Source organism: Triplophysa dalaica, chromosome 16 (assembly GCF_015846415.1).
Source record: "Triplophysa dalaica isolate WHDGS20190420 chromosome 16, ASM1584641v1, whole genome shotgun sequence".
In the NCBI taxonomy this organism is placed as follows: Eukaryota; Metazoa; Chordata; class Actinopteri; order Cypriniformes; family Nemacheilidae; genus Triplophysa; species Triplophysa dalaica.
Window position 1 is genome coordinate 13,219,002 of NC_079557.1, and position 15,282 is coordinate 13,234,283.

Genomic DNA, 15,282 nt, shown 5'->3' on the forward strand with positions numbered 1-15,282 from the left:
TGTCGAACAAACAAATGTGATTTTCCCTACGACTGTATGCTGAATGTTATTGAATTTATAATGCTAAGCTAGAGTGATCAATGTAAAGTCAGTGTCAGTCCCTCTCTAGTGGCAGCAGCTGAGGAACACAAGTGATACCTAACAGGATTTCTGTGAGCACTGGGTGCCCTGTCAAAACCCTCTGATGCACTCTTGTTCATAAACCTATAGGCAAAATAATTTGACATTACTGACCTCATCGTGCAAGAACACACAGAACAAAGACGCATGTGGGATCAGACTTTTATTTGGACTCACATAAATAACAATAGTTCATATATATTTTTGCATATTATACAATTTTATATAATATATATTTCCTCCTATGATTTACATTCTTTTCTTGCTAGGTAATATATCTATTGAAACAGGAGCATCATGTTGATGAAAACAGCTGCTTGCCCACATAAAAGCCTGAAAGAGGAAAATTCATCATGATTTCATAACCCCCCACCCATCGGAAATGTAAAAATGACTGCTTGAAAACATAATCGTAATTCATTAATCGGTCTTAAATGCAAAGAAAAGCACGGCTAAGTGGAGGTCTGATATGACACGACAATGATATCTTTTCCCGGACATTTTCCATAAAATCAAGTAAAAATGTTTCTATAAAACAGCACAGGAAGAGCTTCGGTCCGGGCCACATAGTCATGCAGTGACCCAGTGAAGCGTACATGAACAAATGGATTGAGCATGTCGCTCTAGATCACAGATCAACAGTCCCTGCGAGAGACTCGCGACCGTTGCTTTCCAGCTCCTCACCTTCGCTTAAAAGCCTGAAATTTAACTTTCACATGGTTGGTGACCTGAAATCAAGCATCTCAAACACTTACTTAAGATTTGCCTGCAGATATCATCAATGATAAATGGCAGCGCTGAAGACTCATCATGATACGCACTATGTTTCATGCAGGATTGAGAGCGGCGCTGTCACAAAATAAAGACCCATTCAGGCAGAAACACATGACTCTTGCTTCAGCCATCAGTTACAGCTCCGACTGCGGTGACAATACTGAGAACTGTCAACCGAAAGACTAAATGATCCAAAAGGAAGGGATAGAGCTAGAGAAGAGGGTGTGTTCACACAGAAATCAAAGTGACGGTGGTACATGTCTCCCGCACTGACTGCTGCTATAACTGCACAGAACTGAAAAATCCGTTTTTTGGAGCACTACTCGACATCGACATCCATCTCAAGCAAGCACATCAAGTGTCAAAGCACGTCATTGGTCAAACCACACTAGATATTTACCAGAAATCACTACAATGCTAAAAAAACGTGATGCAATGCCTGCCTTGATAAAGCATCATTGCTGAAAAATGAGTTTGCAACTTAAAAAATAAATTTTTCGAGATTATAACTTGAAAATTCCACAAGATCTGCAAGTCTTCATATGGGATGTGAAAAAAAGAGTAATCTGTCACAGATGTGGCTATCATCTCTCATGCATCTTGAATCTATCTTAAAACTTACAGAGTGATAATGAGAAAGAGGAAGAGCTGAGACGGAGAAGTGAAACTGGACGAGCTGGAAGGAGTGATGTAAACGCTGTGATCTATAAAAACCTGGCGACCATCCGATCCTCATGCTTCAATAAACGTGCTCCTGAAACCTCAGGAATATTTCATAATGGATCTGTAGTGAAATTGTAAGAAAAATGCACTTTCAGCCAATTTGCTGTTGATGAATTGTGTTGATGCTCGCAGGAGCCGATTCAGGTGTCTGGCTGCGGTAGAGCAATGCTGTAAAGCAGAGCTATTGAATTGTGCTCCAGCCGAGCTCGCATCCAACTCTAATCAAAACCAATTGGCTGTAATTTTCAAGTAATCCTGAAGAATTTCATTAGCTTGTTCAGGTGCGCAGGACCTGAATGGTTCGCCTCATCATTCAAAACTGCGGTGCACGAAGCGCGAAACTTTTGAGCATCATTTCCTAAATTGGAAAATTCCTTTAGTGAATCAGGCGTAAAAACAACAGACTTCGCATGAAAACAAACAACATTGAGCTCCACCTTAAAGTACCAGGAAACGTAATACGTTGCGAAATGGATCTGATGGTAAATTCTCTGTGCTTTCTATCAGATATACAAAAACAGAAGATCATTTATGTACATTCAGATGACGAAAGAGGCAAATCCAACTGACGATAAGCGACTGCAGAGAGAAATAGAGCGCTGTCAGTAGTATCAATACTTCCTAATCTGCATATTTACAAAGAAACGCCTTTCAAAGGGATGCAAACCACTTTTTTTCAAGTTTAACATGCTATTGCAAAGATCTCCTGCTACACACTTGATTTTTTTGCCTGCTCTAGCACAAGTGATTGTCTTTATGTACCCAGCTCGGGGTGTCCAGCCCTGAATATCACACGCAGGAAGATCATGTAAGATTCACAACAGCCATTATGAAAATAATATTACTGTAATGTAGTACAGTATGATGGGAGAGCGCTGTCATGTCTTGCTTTGGATGCTCAGTCGTAACAGCACGTTTTGAGTCACAGCACGTGTAAAACGATCAACAAACTGACGGTTTTTCTTTGAGATCTTGTGAACTATCACTGTGGTTTCTTGATGGAAGAACAAATCCACTGAAGGGATTTAGTGGTACGATAAGAATCATAGCAAATATTAAACATACATGTAAAAATAAACACCTGGGAAATTTGTGCCTCATGCTTTTCACAAAAAACAAAACCAAAAAGGTGAGATCAAATCACAGAGGAAATACATATCATGCCATTTTCTCCAGACGAATTGTAAAGTTGATCTTTTTCTCCCTGAATATCAAAAGTGTGTGTTCTAGACCCATCAGATAATAAATCTAACCCGCACACCTCATCCGCTGTAATAATCCGGTCCAAAAGCAAGTACAACCCTGTTTCAAGTTAGCAAATCTTTTTACACTAAGGGGCGACAAATTTAACTCCAAAAAGTGCTTTTAGGGATACATTGAAACTGACAAAAAAGCAAACCAACATATTAGTCATAAATAATTTACAATTGTATTTCCCCCGTTCAGCTGTAATCGGGGAGCTCATAAGAAACGACTCAAAGTCCCGTAACACTTGTATATGTGACCGCAAATATCAGAACATCCTCATACCAAACCACACTTCACCTCAGTTTAAAAGAAAAAGGGAACACTGGGATAAAACTGAGGAAACCCAACGTGGAACTTTCTAGAAGCCCCCGTGCCCATCGACTCAGTGGCAGCTCTTAATACCAGACACATACGGTGAATCCTGCTGGCGGCAGATGCTCTCCTGCTGCTCCGAGCAGTCCACGAAATCCGGCACGGGCAGCCCTGACATGATCATCAAAGACTTATTCCAGATCATGAATGTGGGAGCCACGGGAAGCAGGAAGGAAACGTCAAAAGTGTATATGTGCTGGGAGTTCATGGCGTCGTAGAAGGAGAGGGCGTTGTTGTCGTAGTCCAGCAGCACGCCCACCCTGCGCAACTGCAGCGACGCTTCCACCAGAGAGTCCTTATTGTTGTGCCGCACCAGGAAGTTGTTGTTGCAGCGCGAGAAAACCCAGGAGGACGAGTTTTTACCGCTCCATTCGTTTTTGGGTGCTGATTTGTAGGCCACACCGAGAGCGTACCTAACAGAGAGAAAATTTTTTGAATACTGTCGATAGAAACAAAGGCATCGTGAAGGTTTTTTGTCTTGGCTTCCTTGGTCATTGGGATGAAATAAAGAAGTTTATACTTGTATATTTAAGTTCACTTCACTTCTGCTGCTCATGTCGAATGAACTAAAATTAAGTTGTTTAAATTTTGTGATTTTTTTATATTTAATGATACTACAACAAAATGTATTAAAAGAATTCATGTCAACCAATGAATGAACTTGATTCTCCACAGAAAAAATACATTTTGACACATATCTTCATTATTGTGGAATGAAATTTGATGAATGAATTTTACCAAAGCAAAAAAAATAGTCACTACAGAAAACATTTTTTTTTGCGTAAAATTGTATCAATTATACTAAAATAAGTATTAAAATCCATGTGAGAACTATTATTTAAAAAACTATTTAAATGTACCATCAGGTCTTATTCTTTGTCCAAAAAGAAATATTCAAAACATTCAGACACAAGGAATTATGGGTATTCCTTATTATTTTTTGAACTGATAATAAAAAGTTCATGACTGTAAAAAACAATTGTTGGTTCAACTTGAAAAATATGTTGCCTGGCTGCCTTAAAAGTCTGAGTTAATTCAACTTAAAAATATTTGTCAACACGAGTTTGCATCATATTCATTGAGTTAACTAATATGTTTAAATTACCTCAAAATTTTAAGGCAATCGGGTGTCTACTTTTCTTTAAGTTAAACTAACAAAAACATTTTTTATTAATTGACTTGAATTTTGAAGTTTATGGATTTTGTATGTAAAAAAGATGAAGATTATTAATTCATGGGTCCAACACCCAAAATTTGAATCATAATTGACTTTTACAAGTGCTTACGGTGTCTATAAGTTGTTTAACTTTTTACTAGTCATTAAAAAGGGCCCAAACAGCCCATTTAAAGAATAATCCCATGTGCGCTACAAGCCTCCGGTGTTGTTATTATATAAAATCTTATGTAATGTAGTAACTCACCATGTAGAGGCTCCCAGTAAAACCTCCCAATAATGGCAGCCGCTGTCGATGAAAACGTTGCCAGCAGCGCCGTACGATCCAGTTCCGCTGAAGCGCTCCGGAGTGTGACTCTTCTTCAGAGAGCTTTCATCTTTATCCATGGTCAGGCAGTCATTAGACAGCCGCAGCTTCTTGTGGGCTGTTTTGGGGTCCAGTTTAAAAGGCTGGCCTGAAGGAACACAGAAAGCACACCATGACTCCTACTGGAATGAGTTTTGAGACCAGAGGAGGATCTCTGCACTGGTGTGTTATAACTGTTCTGATAATGGGGAGAGAATGCGATAACATACGAATGAATGACAGTGACGTATGTGATTCTTGAAAAGCGTAGGTGACCCCTGCAGAGGCGAGATTTAACTTTGGCACGTATAAATCATTTCCATCATAGTGTAAAAACTGACAAGACAGGAAAACAATCATCTCCTCTCTGTCCCCTAACACAAACCAATCACCTCAGCCCAGAATCTGCCTTACTGTACCCAGATACCAAAGGTTCTCACAATGCGCTGCTGGAAGCCAATTACATTAATACGCTTTTGTCTTTGAACTGCTTATCGCCACGAGCGCAGCCATTCTCAACGCTTATGAGCAGTCATGCTATTTTACGACATGTCTTTGAGGACGCCGGGAACAAATGCAGAGGCGTACATGCGTGACAGGCTGCAACAAGCAAGATGCTGGAGAAACCTTTATTGTCTGCCAGTATAAAACTGATGAACGGTCAAGACATAAATGGTGTACAACAGGATAATTGTGTAGGGCAGGTGTCGGAGAGAAAACTGAGAAAAATGTCTCGTCATACGTGTATTTCAAGCCAGTCAGAGAGAATTTGACCATCTTTTTGAAAAATGACTCAAGGTTTTATTATAGTGTGAGTGTGATTAAGTGATCAGTGACTTGTATTGCAATAGTTTTTACCATAGTTACTATTTATGTTACTTTTATATTGGTGAGACCATAGTAAATCTATTGTTGCTTTGAGTTTAAACAAAAAACATGGCTAGTATGGATAAACCATGTTTACTTTTCGAAAGAGATGTGTAAATATTTAAACTACTGCAAGATACATAGTGACATGTGAATCTTTATTATGTCATCCTACAAAAATAATAAAAACACATATCTGCTTAGACGGTTTCATCCGACAGACACGGTTTGTGTTTGGTTATCGTTCTGGCTAGTGGCTAACAAAATAATTATTTATATTTTATTGGATTTATATTTATTTATATTCATTGTAACAAAGTTCACTATAAAGGAAGGAAGGAGGCGGGAACCGGCAAACATTCAATACGTTTAATAAAATAATAACAAATAGACAGCCTGCAGCCCCTCACGGACGACTGCCGGTGACACAAACAAACCACAACTAAAATCTGCTCGTTCTCTTATATGCTCCAGATCTCCTCTGTGATACGAGACCGGTGCGCGCACAGCTGACGCTCATTAACAATTAATCACCGGTCTCAAACCACGGTCCCGCCCCGCCTACTCCACTACATTCATATTTTGTTGTATAGAGATACATTTATGTTATTACTAGTTAATGTTATTTATTTATTTCTAAGATATATATAAGACTTTTTGCTTTTTGTCAGAAAAACATTTGAAGGGGAATCTATTTTTGGCAGATGTGTACCGGATGTCACATCTAGTTTGGGCCACAAAAGAAACAGTTATGTTTGTTTATATTGTTGCTTTGAAACTGTCAAATGACCGTTTCATCGGACGCGTGTGCTCTGTGTTTGTTTATCAGTCTGCCAGGTGTCTAATAATAATTGTTTGCATTTGAATTAATGAAATAATAATAATTATATTAATTTATGTTATTATTTTAAAGTACACTGCAAAAAAAGATTTTCTTACTCGAGCAAACTGATTTAAGAAAATAAGTCTGGATATTATTAAAAAAAAAAATCTGTAAATATGTGCTTAAAACAAGCAAAGAAATCTACCAATGGGGTAAGAAAAATAATCTTGAATTGAGTGACAAAAAAAGGTAAACCTTAATTCAAGATTATTTTTCTTTACGAATTGGCAGATTTCTTTACTTGTTATAAGCACAAATTCACTGATAATTCATATTTGTTACTTAAAACAAGACTTATTTTCTTAGGTAATATTGCAAATCAAGAAAATGTAACTTGATTCAAGAATTTGTAGACAATTTTAATGGAAAACAAGAAAAAAAGATTAAGTGTATAATAATTGTATGAAACCGTATGATTCATTGACATCTAGCGGTTGAGGTGGTATCAGAGTCTTAATTCAAAATATTGGAGAGAAAAGTTTAGCCAAATTACACGCAAATAAATAATCTACACGCAATGTATTGCATGCGAATGTGTACCTGAAATTAAGGGTGCATGCGCAGTAACGTTTGTTTATGTTGTTGCTTTGAAACCGTCTATAGAGGAAAAAAAGGAGTCAAATAGCAACACGATTAAAGCTAAAACATCCAGAAATAGTCCATAAGATATAAAGATACAGATATAAAATACAAGATAAATTTACAGAGTTCAAATCTGTCAAGCTTTCAAATGTGAAGCTGAGCTAGCAAAACCACAAATATGAGTAAGAACTTGTAGGTTAATGGCAGGTGCTGACATCTGTGTCAGATATATACAGTGCAGAGGTGTATTTACAGTTTACTTTCCAGTGCTCTTGGGCCGCACTGCTGTGTTTTCTGCCGGGAAGGGTGACCGCTGACAGCTTGAGCGATGTCTGCGCCGGGCAGGACAAGTAAATATTATTCCGAGATCTTTTAACAACAAGTAAACATATTTGCCCTTGAGGCGGCTTGTCATGTAATATTTCTCATGTTAGCTTTATGTGCGGTCTCTGGCCATGGTGGTCCAGATCAAACAGGAAACACCTACAATAGGAACTTACACTGTGTCTACACCGGACGTGACCGGTGCTACAAAAGACAACAAAACGCTTTAGAACCCATTATAATTTTACACTTGTGTAGACACAGTGACAGTGTGACCACACACAAACAAACAGACAAGCTGATTCTGTGCTGCTGTTATTTAAAGTCTGACATCACAGGCCAGTATCAGTACACACTAGAACAAACAGTGAAAATCTTGACAATATTTCTCATAAAAAGTTTAAAATTTAAAAATTACATTTTTGCCTAAAATAATTAGCATTTCCATACATTAGAATACTTTTCCAGAAGATTTTGGTTTTAATTGCAGTCTATAACACCTCATTTTAATGTGTAGAAGTAAACTTTTGATAATTTAAAAAAGAGAACTATTAGTTGTTTATCTCTTGATATGGCATCTCTAAAATGGAGTACATATCCAAAAGAAGAACCGAGCACCCCTGTACTAAAAAAGAAAACAAAATACTATTAAACTCAATAGCAAACACAGCAAAATACCCAGAACAAAGCAAAAAAGTCTCCAGGTGAGGAATAACTGATCCATGGTTTGGTTTGATCTGTAGGATAGACTAGATTTGAGTCTGTGTTCAGATTCCTGCTGCTGTCTGTATTATGGCTCTGAACATCCCGTCTCATCCAAAGTTCAGCTGGAGAAACTAAACTTTGATTTCAGCACAACCTGCAAAGACCCATTTGATGTCTTCCCATTTGTGCTCCAAGCCTGGGTGCTCTTAAAGCTCTCGCTCACGTACAGTGGATGCTGGTGATGGATTGGGGGTTGGAGGAACAGAAGCACGGATGATAAATAAGGAGGAAGGGTGAAAGCACACACTCCCATCCTGATTAATTCATCCGGTTTTCCAGGGAAACCTACTTTCCTTCAGCATTCCCTCCAACAACCTTGGGTACTAACAGAGCCTGTAATTTTTTCCCTTTAAACTGGTAAGTGAAATAGGTGCATTACCTTTAGAATGTTGGTCATCAACCTAAAGAGGTAATTGACAGGTTGGATTTTTCAAGACTTTTATATTTTATAAATTAAGCTTGGGAACATGTACAGTCAGCCCTGAAAAGGTGATCATCTGGAGACTTGGGTTTACTGCGAAACTACTTACCGAATAAATAGATAAACTGGGATGAAATATTGATTCGAGTTTAAATTATGTTATAAGCTAGAGGCGAAACACAAGCTCAGCACGCAGAGTATTGCCATACGACAATTGATATAGACACTGGTTATTACTCTGAAATATTTTACAGCCGATTGTCCCAAATGAAAAGTCAGAATTAAATATTTTATAAAATAGTTTAATAATGCCAAATTATGTTTTTAGTGATAGTAAAGTATAGATTTTACTGGGCAGTAGAGGGAGGAGAGGGGGGAATGGGATTACTATAGGACCTCCAGCTGGGAATCGAACTTGGGTAGCCAGAGGCGCAGTTGTGCTATATGTCAGTGTGCTGCCCCATGAGGCCATCACCTCTGACATAATATAAACATGTTATAAATAGAGTAACAGGGTTGAATAGTTGAGCTTGACAAAGAGTCAACACAGCAATCTTAAAAAAATTCAAACATTATGATGACTATATAGATGTCACTATCTTAAGAAAGGAGTAAGGGGGAAATCATGTAGATTGTAAAAACAACTCAATTTGTGTAAATCTAAAAGTTTCAATCGGCTGTGATAAAGTTTTGTAAATTTTGCAGGTGATAACCTGCAATTGAGCCTTGATGAACACAGACAAAGATATTTGGAAGAATGCTTATAAACTAACAGTTCTTGGCCACCATCGACTAGCCTAGAAGGAACTTTCCAATGGTAGTCAAGAGAGCCCCAGAACTTTTTTGTTGTCAAACATTCATCAAAATGTGTTTGTGTTCAACGGAACGACGAAATTTACAAATAATGTTATTCTACTATTGTAGTCAATGTTGGCCAAGAACTGTTTGGTTACAAGCATTCTTCCAAATATCTTTCTCTGTGTTCATCAGAACAAAAGTATACAGATACATTTATACAGATTAGGAACAACTCGAGTGTGAGATGACAGAAGACAGAATTTTTATTGTTGGGTGAACCGTGCCTTCAAACATTTTTACAGTGTAGTGTCTGGGTTGAACACAATGTGGGAGGCAAGATGTCATATTTCTGGTAATTAAAATAAATAAGTATCATGGGACCGAAAAAGTGGATTCCTCTCTACACCTCTGCTTTTGTGAATCATAGTCATTTGTCAAGGCTGCTGAGAGATGAGCTGTCGTTGAGTGCGTCTACAAGCACAGTCTTACTCTGGTTATGCTTAATAATCTGATTACAAGTATGATCATGTAAACGTGTAAACCGGTTTTCTTTAATTGGGGAAAGCTCATAAACGGCGTAAGAAAAACCCACTCCGCAGAGGTAGTTTTTTGCCCATTACTTTGAGTCCGCGCCAAGCGGTTTTCTCTCAGTTTGGTTTATGTGCGCATGTTTGACGGTGGAGAATTAAAAGTCCTAAACGATTGTAATAGTAAAATAATGCATAAAAGTCGGCTCTCCAATCATGCAGTTGATGTAGAAACGTCAAAATCAAGAATTATTTTAGCATATGCAGGTACTGAGGACATGAGAAGAGATATAAAAATACAGCTTCCGACCGTTTTCCCGCTACATTTTTAATTACAAAACAGACTATCGACGATGACTTCACTGAATGCGAGAAACCCGGCAAGTCTTAAACTCCCATGTAAACGTGGTTTTCTGCATAGCCGCTTTATAACTTTGCATGTAAACAGGTTGTTTGGTTTTGATAGATTTATTTCGTTTCGAAATATTCAGTTTATTTTGTGCATGTGAACGCACTCACTGAGAGACTGTGAGCTGAGGGTTTGGTGGTCTTGTTCGCACTTTCAATCTGCATTCCTGAATCCTGAACAGTTCGTTTGATTATGTAAATGTCTTTAAATAGAAGCATTTCTCTAGGGATGGGGGGAAGTGTCTGGACTTTCCGCGGTCGAGTTAGCACGGGTGCGTTGGAGAAAACGTGAAATAGGGAACTGGCCAAAAGTCAATAATGTGTTGAAAGGCGTCAGATGGGAAGATGGCACAGCTGGGGTAAATCATGATGAGATGATTCGCTCGGTGTGTGTGGGGCAGGGTCTCCTGTTAAAGATTACATGAAATGGCTTGATAGGCAATGCTTTATTTTATAATTTGTCTTGGTTTTCTAATTGCTTGTTGGCATTGTAGACTGTATTATAAGGAGGGATTGAATCTTTCTAGTAAGTGCCAGAGCTAGAGGAACCTAAACATTAAAACACAGACAGCTTCCAAGCCAACAGACATGGACAAAAGCCACAAAACATTTGGTATTAAACAGTTTTAAAAAAAATATCTTCATGGAACCACAATCATTCGTTTCTTAACTTTGCCAGCAACTATACAATTTATACTTTTTGAAGGAAAAAAGAAAAGATATTACTATCAGTATACTTGCCTACTCCATAGGACACGTTTTCACCCCGAAATACAGCTGACACACAAGTTTTGTGTGTGTGTGCCGGAGTGAAAATGGCACATAATGGCATCATTGTCATTATAACTCGAGACCTCTCTGCCCCAGACAGCTCGGGGTGAGAGATGAAAAAGCGGAAACATACAGAAAACTGTGTGTGCTGCGATATTCTCGCAGAAGCTCGAGAAACCATAAAAAAGGGAATGAGAAGAAACAGCCTATGAAAGCATGAGATCGAAGAATATTTTCAGTTTCCTCTTAAATTTCACTCTCAAACTCCTCCACAAGTGCGCAGAGAGACGCTGATGCAATAACCTATTTGAATACTGTGAGCCCATGCAGTGGTTTCTGGTTGAGTTCTTGCATTGGGAGGGTGATGGGGTGATGTGTGACAGCTGAGGTGAGGGACTCGGGCTTATCCAGACCTCTCTCTCTCTTAACACACACAAAATGCCAGCAGCCTGACACCAAACCATCTGATGGATGCCATTATTAACATGCTGGACAGCTTTTTGCTGGCGGTATGTCAATAAGGCATCGAGCGGCAGAAGTATGACAGAGGCGCTGTGTTTAAATTGATGTATGACCACTAGAATGCAGGATTTAAAGCATGTAGTCCCGTTGTACTGTTTAACAGACCTGCTGGACGTTACTGTTTATTAAGAAAGTTTATGAAGTGTTTTTATGTAAAAAACGTTTTATGTACCGAAAAGTTTAGAAACAACTGAAATGTTTCTTTATGATCTTAAAAATCTTAAAATCTGACCATAACAATTTGGTATATAATTGAATCATATACAGCATTATGTGTTATTATTAAACTTAACATTTTATTTAGATTTTTTTTTAATAAATGACTTGGACCAGATAATAAAAAGCAGCCAATTAGAGCTTATAATAGATGGAAATGTCTCAAATCCCATTTAACAGCACCCAGTAATATTTAGTAAATTCAGTGGAAAGAGTTGTTACTTTGAAGATGCTAGAACATGAAATAGTTTTGATTTATTTTGCTTTCACTTAACATAGTTTCTATAGTTTCAATTATGTTATTACATAGTTTTGGAATATTATTTATTATTAAAACAAAAATATATTATATTAATAATATTATTTTAAATATAATTAGATTAAATATTAAAAACAAAACATTTGAATGGTAGTGCGTTTATTTTTATTTATTTTTAATTTTATTACAGTGTTAAAGGAGTTGTCACAAAAAACCCATATATATATATATGTATATATTAATGCTTAACTGATTTTGATGTGTTGAAGTGTTGAAATCTGTAAAGATTTATTAAAATTCATAAATCCTACATTCAGTAAATAAATTCAGTAAAAAGATATTTAAGATTTATACAAGATACAACTAAAACACATTACGGGGAGATATTTAATAACATCTCTGAATAAACCAAAGATAAAATAAACTTTTATGTTTAAAATAAACTATTTATAAGTGGGCCATAGTTTGATATTATTGCTTATAACTGCATCTGCTAGTAAGAAGTTTTAAGTCCTTCATCCTACCCCTTTAAAATCTTCTAGTTTTTTTCTAACTATAGCTCTCTAGACATTGGCATCCGCAATAAAACAATGCGCATACTGATCGAGCACTAGTTTACAGAGCCCTGCACACACACAGAGGACTGGACTTACTGTTGGTTTTCAGACGAGCAGGTTCACTGTTTCGGCTGCCTGCCTGGTTGATAGCCTTGACGAAAAAGATGTAACGGGTGCCGCTCTGAAGACCGTGGACCGTGTAGTGATTCTGCTTGATATTGGGCACGATCATCCAGCTATCTACTGAGTTATAAAGACCTGCCAGACAGAAGAGAAAGAGAGAGCGTAGCATTAATGATAGATTCAGTTTATTTCTTGCATCGCTGTTATTCAAGGCTACGGCACCACACATTAACCGAAGAGCGTGTGATAATCAGCATGTCAGAGTAAATGTTTGAACAGATTCTCTTAAAGGCAACGCTACATGTGATGCTCATTATTCATGGCAGGTCTATTTTTGTTTGATGTAAAAGCACATATAGCACACGTTCTGAGGGAGTTCTCCTGAAAAGACTGAATGTTTGCCTCAGGCAATGACAGTTACCCCCACCCGCATTTCTCAATCCTGAAGTTTCACAGCTCACAAGTTGTTATTTCATAGCTCAGGAGATCTCAGTTATTTTAAATTTAGGTATCAAGTTTGTTTTAGGAGAATAAATAACGGACACAAATGAGCCAACTGTTGAAATGAAGGTTGATAACATCAAAAATGTTGGTCTCATAAGAATCTGTAGGAAATTAGGAGGATATTTTAGCATGCTGGAAAGTCTGAGCACTGTCAGATTGAGACATTGTAGTATTATCCTCTAACACTTAAGAGACATTGTGATTTTTATTTTTAGAAGACTCATTATGCTGTTCAACAATTTCTAATTAAACAATTTTCTAAAAGATGTGATGTAACAAAAGAAAAGATAAAAAGGACTTCAATAGAGATTGAGTAAGTTTGAGGCCAAAAGAATTCAAATTAATTGTCCAACTTCTCATAAAAGAGTATGAGAACAATGCCTACAATTTAGTACAGCTGTCCTCTGTAATGCCAAAGCCATACATCAGCCAGGACGATTATTCAGAAGAGATCTGGCCGTCCTGAGCTTATCTCATTGGCAGATAACCATATTAATTGTGCACCGGTGAAATAAACAAGTTTGAGCTCTTCCACGTGTTACTTCCAACATGTACTGACAGCTCTGCCAATGAAAAATGAAGAATACACAATAGTATGCAGGAGAAATCTCTACACACATCTCTATTTGATCTCTACAATCTTATTATTTGAAAGAAAAAAGGGCTGTCCTTTGGAATTTCTTATTATTTTAATAAGTAGTAAGAAATAATAAGTAAGGTTGGGCAGTATGACCAATTTTTTTTTATTTTATTTTACAGTTCCATTATAGTCATGTAATTCATGCAACGTCTTACTCGGTCCAACATGCAGGAGCATATTATACATGTTACATTTTATCGCAACCATAAACACTAGGGGTGTCCCAGACTAAGAATTTAAAAAGTCGATTCAAAATTGTCACATCTTGCCTATAGTCCCCCTGAAACACACTTGCTTGCTTTGAGTTCCAAAAGTATGCGCCGTGCTTGCTATGTATGGTGATTTTGTTTATTTACTTCTTTTTTTTTATCATGCAGCGCAAAGTTCAGTCTAAGTAACAGACTACGTGCATTTAAAGATGCCCTTTTAAATGCCCAAAAGCCCATTTAAATGCCCAAACATTCATTCAAGTGACCAACTTTTGGAAACTGTGTACACATTCATTTGCGAGACATCTGTGGGTGTGTGTTGACTAGTAACCTAATTTGTAATCAAAGCGCTTGTGTTGAAAATCTTATAGAAACTGTGTATGTTCCCCGAATAGTGAGTTCAACTAAAAGGTTAAAATTAGGACCTAGTCATTAGACCACAATCAAAACGCATACTATCAATCAATGTGCGCAAAACCAATTATTTAAGTTAGGGCTACTAAACATTAGAGCTCTTCCACCTTAGGCAGTCATATTAAATAAAATGATAACAGATGATCGGTTTGACACTCTGCCTAACTGAAACGTGTTTTAAACATAATAATTACACTGGTCTAAACGAGTCAACCCCCCCCCATTATTTAAGACAGACATGGAAGGTCGGTCTATAGTTTCCTAGTTCATTTGGGTCTAAGTGCGGTTTCTTAATAAGAGGCTTGATAACGGCTAGCTTACAGGGTTTTTGAACATGACCTAGAGTGAGTGAGGACGGAGTTAATAATATTAAAAATGGGGTCTACTGCAACCTGTAATAACTCTTTTAATAGTTTAGTGGGTATAGGGTCTAATAAACATGTTGTCGGGTTAGATGCTGTGATAAGTTTGTTTAACTCTTCTTGGCCTATGGGTGAGAAACACGGCAGCTGTTCTATAGGAGGGGTAAGTGATGTTGCAAGCCTTACATTGGTTCAGATCATATTTATCCGACCGATATCAGTTTGTTCATTTAAATGGGGAAACATCGATTGAATACCAGTAAACTATGGATTACCTCAAGGATCGGTTTTAGGACCCTTGCTGTTCTAATAATACATGCTGCCCCTGGATACAATTATTTGAAAACATGGAATTAGTTTTCATTGCTATGCA

At 37.4% G+C, this 15,282-nt stretch overlaps 1 protein-coding gene across 9 annotated transcripts in view; it reads right to left on the reverse strand.

Annotated features, from left to right (window-relative positions):
- Window positions 1–266: 266 nt before the first annotated feature.
- mid2 (midline 2) overlaps window positions 267–15,282 on the reverse strand; it is a 365,887-nt gene continuing 350,871 nt past the window's right edge. For all 9 annotated transcript variants that reach the window (XM_056769391.1, XM_056769388.1, XM_056769386.1 and 6 more), the window contains 3 exons: window positions 12,754–12,915; window positions 4,659–4,866; window positions 267–3,650 (listed from right to left, as the gene is read on the reverse strand). In XM_056769391.1, the coding sequence (XP_056625369.1) occupies window positions 3,248–3,650; window positions 4,659–4,866; window positions 12,754–12,915 (773 nt within the window). In that variant the 3' untranslated portion in view covers window positions 267–3,247. The remainder of the gene's footprint in view (window positions 3,651–4,658; window positions 4,867–12,753; window positions 12,916–15,282) is intronic.